We start from the raw sequence: 11,606 nt of genomic DNA on the forward strand, positions 1-11,606 counted from the left end.
CTTTCTTTCTTTCTTTCTTTCTTTCTTTCTTTCTTTCTTTCTTTCTTTCATATTTTATTTAATTATTTGTCAGAGAAAGAGAGAGAACACAGGCAGGGGGAGCAGGAGGCAGAGGGAGCAGCAGGCTCCCCGTTGAGCAAGGAGCCCAATTTGGGAATTGATCCCAGGACCCTGGGGTCACGACCTGAGCTGAAGGCAGACACTTAACTGACTGAGCCCCCCAGGGGCCCCTGGGCTACCTTTTGTCACCCCATTTCCATATCCCCATGCTATTTGGCACATGGTAGGCACCTAGAAAACACTTGTTAAATTTAATGACACTGTTCAGAACTGGAATTAAACTGGAGAGGAGAAGAATAGGAAGGGTCAGATTGGCTGATGTGGTTCACACTGTCCTGTCCACACAGAAATCAATACCATTTGCTGACCAGCAGGCTTGTCATCCCTGAAACGTAAAATCAGTAACTGATTGGAATAAGCATGCAGTCATCAGTTCTCTCTTTGAGGGTCTCTTAGGCGGTTTTGCATGGCCTTTGCCCTGTTAGTTATACTTCCATCTCCCTGAGAATCAGGTTTCCTTGTTCACACAATAGAATGCTTCTACAGCTGTTAAAATGAATGAGCTGGAGGGACATGTATCAACGTGGAACAAATGTTCGAAGCATGATGTTGAGTGAAAATCCAATATACAAAATGATAATTGTATTACTTGCTTTATTTAAAATTTAAAATCTCACAAAAATACCTCATTCTCTATCAATACATGCATGTATAATGAAATTATTAAAAACACGTATGGGAATAACGTTCCACTAACCGTTTATTTCTGGTGAGAGAGGAAGAGGAATGGGACATGGGAGAGTCCACAGAATGTTTTGTTTTGTTATTTAATAGAAAGATCTGAAGTCAGCATAGCAAAATGTTAAGGTTGTTGACGTTGTGTGGTGGTATACCTGGATCTTCTTTATACTTTCCTGTATGTTTGAAATAATTGATGATACTATAATATGCACTTGCATCGTGTAATATAATTTATATCCAGAGCAGCATTTATCATTGAGCCATCATCATGGCTGATGGGGGGTGAAGAGTAGGGTCTCCTCAATGTTCCTGTCACTTCCTTGACTCCAGTGAACTGAGGGCTGCACCTCTAAGATGTCCCTCCCCAGGAATTTCAGAGTTTCAATGTCTCTCCTTCTAGAAAATGCTGGAAGAGCAGCTCATCACACATGCATCTGGTGAAGTCTGGCGGACCTTCATCTACGGCTTCTATTTCTACAAGATTGTCATGGACAAAGAACCTGACCGAGGTCAGAGATGAGGCGAATGCTGTGGCCCACAGGGGCAAGTGTTTTTCCTGGTGGCTTGCTTTTTCAAATGATGGTACTTCTTGAGTTCCTTATGTGACTTTGTATTCTAAGTAGACAGATCTGTCAACTTCCTGAGCATTTGTACTTAATTTAAGCATAACCGGAGTGACAAGTATTTCTTAAGGGTATGGTATGTTCTTGGTCAGAACAGCATGGATGGAAGATAAACCAAGAGGCCAAAGGATCTGGTGTGAGGAAATTCCCATGGGCCATTTTTTGGTTACTAATTTTAATTATAGTGTCCCCTCCCCCGCCCCCATCCAGTGCAGGTGGTTCTGAGTATAGACAGGCTCTAATCTGTAACTTACAGCACTTTTTACTTGCTTGACTCCCATTTCTTACCCCAGAAAGACTATCAAATCCTAGCAAGTTTTCTAAGATACATTTTAACTTTTTTTTTCTTTTAATGAGAAAACATAATTCCCAAGAGGGGACCCATTCCAGCAAGGTCAGAGCTGGCTCACATGGCACTAGAGGCACCCAGGATTCAGAGCCGCAGCTCCAGTCCACCCAGAGCCCATAGGGACCTTGGCTGGAGTGACTCCCATCCTGCAGACAAATGGCTTCTCAGCCTCTGGGTTTCGGGAATCATACATCAGATGAAGCAGCGAGTGCCCCTTCACTTTGCTCTTTTATCCAAGAACGTGTCAGAAGTGGATCTGTGCAGGTTTTTTCCCTGGTAGCCACTATCGTGTCCGTTGCCACCTCTCCCCTAAAATCCTACTTGGACCAATAGGTACCTATTTTACCTTCAAGTAGGAAAATAAAACAACCTGGTTACTCTTATCTGTTCTGAAATTAGAGGTACGAAACTGAGGATAAAAAATCTTTTTTAATTGAAGAAAAGTTCACGTCACATCAAGTGAACCATTCTGACGTAAACACTTCACTGGCATTTTGTACGTTCCCGGTGCTGTGCAAACACCACCGCCCTGTCTAGGGTACAGATCATTTTCATCACCCTGAAAGGAACCTTTGTGTTATTAACAGTCACTGCCAAACTCCTCCTCCCCCCTGCCCCTGGCCACCATTGATCTGCCTTCTGTCTCTAAGATTGGCCTATTCTGGGTATTTCATCTAAGTGGCATCCTATAACATGTGGCCTGTTGTATATGGCTTCTTTCACTTAGCATCGTGTTTGCAAGGTTCAGCCTTGCATCAGTAAGAAAATGAGCATCTGTGCTGAGGGTACTTTCTCTCCCCTTTGCTTTTCCCAGTGGCCATGCAGCAGCCCACCACCTGGCACACGACGGCTGTGGAGGACTTCGCCAGCTTCCAGCGCAAGTGGTTTGAGGTGGCCTTTGTGGCCGAAGAGCTTTTGCACTCCGAGATTCCTGCTTTCCTCTTGCCCTGGCTGCCCAGCCGGCCAGCCTCCTATGCAAGCAGGCACAGCTCCTTCAGCCGCAGCTTTGGAGGGCGGAGCCAGGCAGCTGCGCTTTTAGGTAGATGCTTGGCCCAGATGGGGCCTGGGGATGCGCTGGTGGGTGGCTGAGAGAGAGTGGCAGTCAGCCGAGGGGACAATGCCACGTGGACCAGGATTAGGGCCACCGCACCTGTCATACTGGTACTGTGTCCACATGGAGGGCTCCTATGCTAGCTCCTACTGACCGAGTAGTTCAAGCTCATTATTGTCCCAACCAATAAACAGTGTCCAAGAGCTCTCAAATGAGGGCACAGTGCTAAACCTGCATGAATAGGAGAGAATAGACAATGGGGTCACTTTTCCCAAGAAGCACCCAGACTATGGGGGATGTGAGCTGGTGCTCACTGCTGGTTTAGTACCTGCCAGAAGCCCTCTCAGGACTTACTGTCCTAGGATGTCAGAAGAGGAAGGAATCTCAGAGGCTATCCATTCCAAACACTGAGGCCGATCATGAATCTTTCCTCCGCCCTTCCTCCCTACATGTGCTCACCACATCAAGGGATGTAAACTAGGAGTGTTCACTCCTTTCCTTGGTTCCTGCAGCTCCAAGATAGGGGTGCACACCCACTTATTGAATGGTGGTGACCTCCGGTAGGAAATGGGACCTCTGCTCTCAAGGACTGGAGTGGTGGGTTGGGCTGTAAATGTCTTTAGGCTATGCATGCTCTAGGCCAGGTGTCATGAGATTTACCTCAATGGCAGGTTGGAGAGATCCTAAAAATCCTCTAGAAGGAAGGAAGGAACTCCAGGGAAATTGTACCTTCTACTTAGTTTGCCTGGAAATGCCCAGCGCATTGGAATTCCTACCTAGCTGTTAGAATGGAGATGTTAATAGTCATCACAGTTTCCAGATCCTCAGATTCACTTGGATCCAGATGTGGCTTTGAACCTCGCCTTATACCCTCACCCAGCATGCCCAGCACTGTGTGTGAGAACTGAGGGGGGCATGGAGAAGACAAAACTGTGAAGAGAGTGGCTCCTCTTTCCCCCAGGTAGTCATGACTTACCCTCTTCCTTGTGTTGCATTTCTAACTCTGTCCCTCCTTGAAGTCTTTTGGAAACAAAGAGGCCACCTACTCCTTACCCGCTAGTTACCAGTAGCACCCCCCCACCACCACCCAGTGTGACAAAATACCTCCTGACATTGCCCAATGTCCCTGCTTACTCCTGAGTTAGAGTTACTGCTTCTGGAAAATGCTTAGGAACTGTCCCCTTTGCATCATCATCCTGGTTCTGGAGGCTATCTTGACAATTTCTGCGTGAACATCCTCATTTCCAAAGTCTTTTCCTTCAGCAGGCTGGTAGAAACCTCTCCTGTCAGCCATAGTCCTAAGCTCAAGGTGAGATTCAAATCATTTCAGTTTAGCTTTGGTTCCTAATTATTTCAGAAAAATTGCACTTAAAGAGGAGCAGCATATGGAAAAATAAGTCATCTGTCGAAAACTGAGGGAGAGTAAGGAAGAAGAGAGGATTTATGTCTTTAGCAGGTAGTTTATCAAGCAGGTGTCCTTCGCCTGGGGTTTGTACATGGGTGTTAGAGGGTCGGCATTGATTCTGAAACCGGACAAACTCTCACGTGTCTGCATATTTTCTTGAAGTTATCCTTTTATTAGCTTTCCAGTGTCTCCCATGATTGTAGTAGAATTTCACTCCTCTGCTTCTTTTCCCATCACCCCTTGCACAGGAAGTGGGTTTCTTATCCTTTGAAACCCGACATGCTGGTATCACTGCTAATTCTATCCAGCAGCATCCCTCAGACCTCGGTGTTGGGATATGAGCTACTTCTTCCCAGCTTTTTTTTTTTTTCAGGTTAGAATGTAGACTTTTGCTGTGTCATTTACTTAAATGAGAAAGATGCGTTGTCTTTGAATTGGACTGTCCTCAGTGCTGGCTTTTTGCCTCAGAAAAAAAAATTAACATGATTTATAGGGGGAAGAAGGCCTGTATATCATTTATGACCTGCTCCCCTCTTCATTTTGATGTGTTCCTTTTTAAACATTTCTTTCTTTTTTTTTTTTTTTTAAAGATTTTATTTATTTATTCGACAGAGAGAGAGACAGCCAGCGAGAGAGGGAACACAAGCAGGGGGAGTGGGAGAGGAAGAAGCAGGCTCCCAGCGGAGGAGCCTAATGTGGGGCTCGATCCCGGAACACCGGGATCACGCCCTGAGCCGAAGGCAGACGCTTTAACCGCTGTGCCACCCAGGCGCCCCCCTTTTTAAACATTTCTGATTCTCAACTGGAAATCTGTTTTTCTCAGCAGAAAGCTGTTTTAATATTCCTGACAGGTGCCACACAGTCCTGTCTGCCCTGGCGCATGGTGGCTCTCACTTCTCCACTCATGTCATCGTGTGTGGCTGAGCTGTGAAGCTACAGGGGCATCTGAGACCCGGGGAGAAGCAGCACCGTGTCCCTTAAGCCCACTCACACACCTTTGACTTCTCAGCTTTTTCTTGATAACCCCACTGGACCTCAGGGTCAGAAGAGGCTGCCAAGCGCCTCAGTCCAAACCCTGACACGTGAACATTTTCCATTCCACTCCTAATAAGTGGGGAGCCAGCTGCTCCTTGAAAACTTCCCCCAACAGGGCACTCACTCCTGCGACTGCTCTTTCTGTCGGTGGGCAGCTCCGGTTGTGAATGTCGATCTCTCGTGCCCTACCTGAGCCTGCAGTCTCTTCTCCTCCAGTGGCTCTGGTGCCCGTCCCCAGGTCATTGTTAGCCCCCTCGCTATGACCCGGGTGAAGGACCCTCAGCCTGCTCCTCCCCTGGGTTTGCCCGTGTGTACTGGGACTCAGTGTATCTCACTGTCCTGTTCTTTTGCAACTAAGGAGTGATTCAGAGAACTCGCTGAAAGCTGCAGCTCAGCTGGGACTTACACCTTTGTCAGCATCGTTAGCTGCTGGCAGCATCCATACTGTCGATCTCACCCCTGAAGTAGTGAAAGCTAGTGATATCTTGAGCCTGTAAGCACTTGGCTGAACAGGACACTTCCCTGGGCTTCCTCAGACCGGTTTGTTCTGAACTGAACACGCCAGATGGGAGAGAAAAGATGTGCGAGGTCACCGCTGGTGTTTATCGAGTGCCCTTTCTTTTGTGACCCAGGCTTTTCTCCTGGGGAGGAGTACACTGTCCAAGACCAGAGAGCAAAGCTTTCTTCCTTCGACTGGGGCTGTTAAGTAAAAGGCTACTGTGGTTGGGCCATGAATCAGGAACACAAGGCAGAGACAGAAACTAGTTCTGATGAGACGTTTCGCGTTGGAGCCACCATGTTCTTTAGCCTGAAGTGTCACAGGTGGCTCAGCAGTGTCCATGGGAGTCACGGACAGGCCTCAGGTTGAGCATTGGTGAGCTTGTAGCTTAAATGGGGAGGAAGGAATAACAGGAGAGTTGCAAGTGGGGTGGCTATGGGAGAAGGCAAAAGGGGGAATCTGCGACCTCCTGCCAGCCATGTTTTCCCTGATCCTCACCCCTCCTCCGGGAAGCAGCCGGGTGGGCACCATCTCAGTTTGCAAACGAGGAACCAAAGCAGGAGAGCTGAAGCAATGTTCTCAGGGGCACCTGGCTCAACGTTTGCCATTTTGCATGTTCTGGTTCTGAGAGCATGATAAGCTATATACCCAGCAGCTGCGTATCAGTCCACCCGGGTGCCGTTCAGCGTCCTGACTGTAGCTCCACTGCTGCCCGTTAAAATCGCTGACTCAAGAGCCATTTTATCCTTGTCAGCGATAAAAGCCACTCAGGGCTTCTACCTGCAAAACCCAGAACTAAGCGGACGGCTTCAGATAAAGAGATACCTTTGGATTCCTGGGGGCAGGGGAGAATGAGGAGCTGGTAATAGTTTGTAGAGACCCTACGTAGGTCTGGCACTGCCCAGTCAGGCAGAGCAGAGCCCTGATCTTTCCGTTACTTCTGAGCCTCTTTCAGGCCTTTAGTCTGGTCAGGAACTTGATTGACCCGTCCTTAAACCATCCCTATCTGGGGTTGAGTAGGATTTCTGGGCAGGAGTTCCAGAGAGGATGAGCTAGTTTGGCACCAGCCTAAAATCTGAGCAACACACAGTTGATGGGACAGGGTGTTGAGCTTCATTACGAAGTTTTGTTTCTGGAGAAAAAATTGTAGATTTTTTTTTTTGTCTTCCTGGGTTGAAACCAGAAAAGCAAGACTTCCTCCTCGCTATGGTCTGGGCTGTCTGTCCCATGGTGTCCCTTTGTGGGTCACTGGAGGGGGAAGGTCTGGGGTTCAGCCTGGCTGAGGTTCTGACTCTGATCTTGGGCAAGGCATTTCTCTCCTCCATGGGCTGCTGTTTCCTCATCTATAAATGAAGGAGTTGGATCCGATTAGGGGGAGGCAAACTGTGGCTTAACCAAGTCTGGATTACCATCTGTTTGTTTATTTGTTGTGTAATAAACTTTATTTTTAGGGCACGTTTAGGTTCACTGCAAAATTGAGTGGAAAGTACACAGGGTTTTCATATCCCCCCTGCCTAAGCACACTCGCATCCTCCCCCACGGCCCGTGCCCTGCACCAACCAGAGTGGGGCAATTGTTACCATCGTCGAACCTGCATTAACAAGTCTTCACCCTGGGTCCCCCGTTTACATTCGAGTTCACTCTTGGTGTTGTACATTTTGGGCTTTCACACATGTGTAATGGCGTGTATCCACCATGATAGTATACAGAGTAGTTTTACTGCCTAAAGATCCTTCAGGTTTTGTAAATAAAGTTTCACTGGAACACCGCCCGGCCTGTTCATTTACATGTCTCTGGCTGCTGGTGCACTGCGATGGCAGGGTTGAATGGCTGAAACAGAGACCGCATAGCCTGTAAAACCCGACAGGTTACTGGGCCCGTTATGGGAAAAGTTGGCTGACCCCTGGACTAGATGATTTTCATGAAGCTTCTAGAATCTGTGATTTTCTAGTAGGTGATTCAGCAGTTTTATATCTGGATGCCTAGTTGTTTGTTCTTCCACCTCATCCCACTCCTTCTTTCCCCTCTCTCTCCTGGGGCCCCTCCAACGTGCTGACATAGCTGCCACTGTCCCAGAGCAGAGGACTGTGACCCTGGATGTGGACGTGAACAACCGCACAGACCGGCTGGAGTGGTGCAGCTGTTACTATCATGGCAACTTCTCCCTGAATGCGGCCTTTGAGATCAAGCTCCACTGGATGGCCGTGACCGCAGCAGTCCTTTTCGAGATGGTGAGAGCCTCCTCGTGTTGTAGTCAGGGCCTTGGCTCACCTTGCCGAGGGGCACAGTGAGTGCTTGGTAGAGATTCATGTCACTTTTGTTTTTTCTTAGTTCAGGCTCCAATAACCTTCCACCTGGACTGTTTGGAATAGCCTTGTAAACAAATTTAAACACAGTAAAAAATTCATACAGTTGACAAGGAGCTAGGTCAGGGTTTCTCAGCCTTGGCACTCTTGGGATGGATAACTCTCTGTTGTGGGGGGCTGTCCTGTGCATTGTAGGATGTTGGGCAACGTCTGTGACCTCTACCCTAAATGCCAGGAGCACGCCAGTTGTGACAACCAAAAATGTCTCCAGATATTGCTACATGTCCCCAGGGAGGAGGAATATTGCCCCCAATTGAGAATCCTTGGTCTAGAGTGAAAAGTCAGTCCCTCTCCCACCCTTACCCCGTTCCCAGGGACTTCCATCTAAAAGTAACCACCGGGAGGTGGGTGGGGGTTGGGCTAAATGGGTGATGGGTATTAAGGAAAGCACTTGTGTTGAGCACTGGGTGTTATATGTAAGTGATGAATCACTAAATTCTACTGAAACCAATATTACACTATATGTTAACTAACTAGAATTTAAATAAAAATTCTAAGAAAAAAATAACAAAGGTTACAGGCAACCCCTTGGGGCACCTGGCTGACTCAGTCAGTAGAGCATGTAACTCTTGATCTCAGAGTCGTGGGTTTGAGCCGCACATTGGGCGTAGAGATTGCTTAAAAAAAAATAAAGTCTTAAAAAACATTTTTTTAATCAATAAATGAAAGCAACCACCCTACCACTTTGTTGAGTATACTTCCAGAGATAGTATGTGCATATACAAAGCTTTATTATCTTTTTTTTTTTTAAAGATTTTATTTATTTATTTGACAGAGATAGAGACAGCCAGCGAGAGAGGGAACACAAGCAGGGGGAGTGGGAGAGGAAGAAGCAGGCTCATAGCGGAGGAGCCTGATGTGGGGCTCGATCCCATAACACCGGGATCACGCCCTGAGCCGAAGGCAGACGCTTAACTGCTGTGCCACCCAGGCGCCCCTATCTTTTTTTTTTTTTTTTTAACAGATATGGTAGCTTGGAATACTGTAGTTGACCCTTGAACAACAGAGGGGTTAGGGATGCCAAATCCAAGTATAGCTTTTGACTTCCCAAAAACTTAACTACTAATAGCCTACCGTTAACCTGAAGCCTTAAGGATAACATAAACAGTCGATTAACACATATTTTGTATATTCTCTGTATTATATACTGTATTCTTACAATAAAGTAAGCTAGAAAGAAGAAAATGTTATTAAGGAAATCATAAGGAAGAGACAGTGTATTTACAGTACTCTGTTCATTAAAAAACCCCACATGTAAGTGGACCCATGCATTTCAAACCTGTGTTGTTCCAAGGTCAACTGTATTTGCAGTCTGTTTGGCCCTATTACCTACAGATCCTCAGTATCAGTATAAATAAGTCTGCCTTGTTGTGTTTTTGTTTTTGTTCTGCTTCATTGTTTTTAAGGGCTACAGAATGTTCTGCTCTTTGTTTGTATCATTGGTTACTTAGCTTCCGAGATCAGACCAGATCGGGCGCGTTCAGGGTGGTGTGGCCGTAGACCATTGTTTACTTAACCAATCCCCCGTCGGTGAACATCACCGCCTTTAACTCTAGCTCTCAACAGGTGTGGGGGGAGTGTGTGATTTTGCCCCTGTGGGAGCATTTGGTAATATCTGGAAACATTTTTACTTGGCACCAGTGGTGGACGAGTGCCACTGCATGTAGTGGGGAGACAGCAGGGGTGCCGCGCATCACCCTATAGCATGTCGCACAGGACAGCTGCTACGAGGAAGTACCCAGTACATGTCACGAGTACTAAAGCTGAGAAGCCGTCTTTTAGTTGGTCTTCTGCCTGTCTTTGGTCCTCCTGGTCGGCCTGGCCGGTCTGTCTAATCGGGTCACTCACTGCTCGTGCTGAGAAGCCAGCCCGGCCACCCGCATCCCCAGTCCCAGTGTCTGTAGAACAAACGCTCCTTTAGCCGGGCTCTCAGTATCTTCCAGGGGCCCTCTTTAACCATCTTTGCAGTCTGCCACTCCTTTTATACACTCTCCCCATCAACCCAGAAGAGTGTTTTTCTGTGGCTTTAATGGAGTCCTGCCCTCCTCCCACACTGGTGCAAGCATGTCATCGCTTTGCTGAGAGCAGCCAGAAGGTTCAGAAAGGCTTGACAGAAAGCTAGGAGATGACCAAAGAGAGTGAGCACAGCATCAGCTGTTAGTGTATTGTTTTTCTATCCAGGGCTCAGAGGCCTAGTTTTGTCCCACAAGGCATGATATCCCAGGGAAGAGATTTGTCTGTGTCTCTCTCTGCCCAGCCCCAGTCTTCCTCCGCATGGCATTAGCGCCTCTGTGGACCTCTACCCTGGAACACTGGAACATTCTCAAGGTCCAAATCAAATAAGATGCCCAGCGGGACACCTGGGTGGCTCAGTCGGTTATGCGTCTGACTCTTGATCTTGGCTCAGGTCTCAGTCTCATGGTTGTGGGTTCAAGCCCCGCATTGCAGTCCACGCCGGATGTGGAGCCTACTTAAAAAAAAAAAAAAAAAAGACACTCAGCCACCTGTCCAGCTCAGCTTGCAGAGGACACTGGCTCTTCCCCAGCTAGTCAACACTGGGCTAACCACTCCCTCCAGGCAGAACTAACCCTCTGACCCAGTAGGCTAAGCCTTCTCCTTGGAAGCCCTACCAGATAATCCTATCTCAAACAACACGACCATAACATTCATGGACACACACATATAGTACCGTTTGGCAGGAGGAAGAGTATTTATCTCCCTGGGGGAATATAGTAACTGTCTTTTCAAAGTACACTTTGATACCAGTTCATGTAAAACCCACTGAAAGCTGCTAATCTCTTTATCATTACAGTTTTGACCCTTGAACAACATGGGTTTGAACTGCATGGATCCACTTATACATGGATTTTTAAAATATATATAAATAGAGTACTGTAAACGTATTTTATCTTCCTTATGGTTTTCTTGATAACGTTTTCCTTTCTCCAGCTTACTTTATTGTGGGCATATAGTATCTATGTTAACAAATATGTGTGAATCAGCTGTGTATCTTATTGGTAAGACTTCCAGTCAACAGTAGGCTATTAGTTAAGTTTTGGGGGAGTCAAAAGTTATACTCAGATTTTTTACTGCATAGGGTATTGGTGCCCCTAAACCTTGTGTTGTTCAAGGGTCAATGGTATTTTATTAAGTTTTTAGAAATCTCTAGTGTAGATTAATTATTATTTTAAGGTAATGTCCAAATTTGTTATAAATCACATTTTATTATGTGATTTTATAATATGTAGTGTTTATAATATTGTAATATATATTTATAATATTAAAATAGGACATATTTTAAAATATTATGTAAAATAAAAAGAGCTTTAGAAGTTATTTTGGTCAGGGGCATGTGGCTGGCTCCGTCTGTAGAGCTCACAACTCTTGATCTCGAGGTTGTGGGTTTGGGCCCTGCTTTGGGTGTAGAGATTACTTAAAAATAAAATCTTTAAGAAAAGAAAGAATGAAAGGGAGGGA

General features: G+C 46.4%; 1 protein-coding gene across 1 annotated transcript in view; it reads left to right on the forward strand.

The window, feature by feature from the left end:
- Positions 1–11,606, forward strand: part of DEPDC5 (DEP domain containing 5, GATOR1 subcomplex subunit) — a 120,983-nt gene that overhangs the window by 101,079 nt on the left and 8,298 nt on the right. The window contains exons 37-39 of the mRNA XM_008710586.2: positions 1,202–1,310; positions 2,588–2,812; positions 7,825–7,994. Of these exons, the coding sequence (XP_008708808.1) occupies positions 1,202–1,310; positions 2,588–2,812; positions 7,825–7,994 (504 nt within the window). The remainder of the gene's footprint in view (positions 1–1,201; positions 1,311–2,587; positions 2,813–7,824; positions 7,995–11,606) is intronic.

The sequence above is a fragment of the Ursus maritimus genome, unplaced genomic scaffold, assembly GCF_017311325.1.
Source record: "Ursus maritimus isolate PB19 unplaced genomic scaffold, ASM1731132v1 scaffold_33, whole genome shotgun sequence".
Taxonomy (NCBI): domain Eukaryota; kingdom Metazoa; phylum Chordata; class Mammalia; order Carnivora; family Ursidae; genus Ursus; species Ursus maritimus.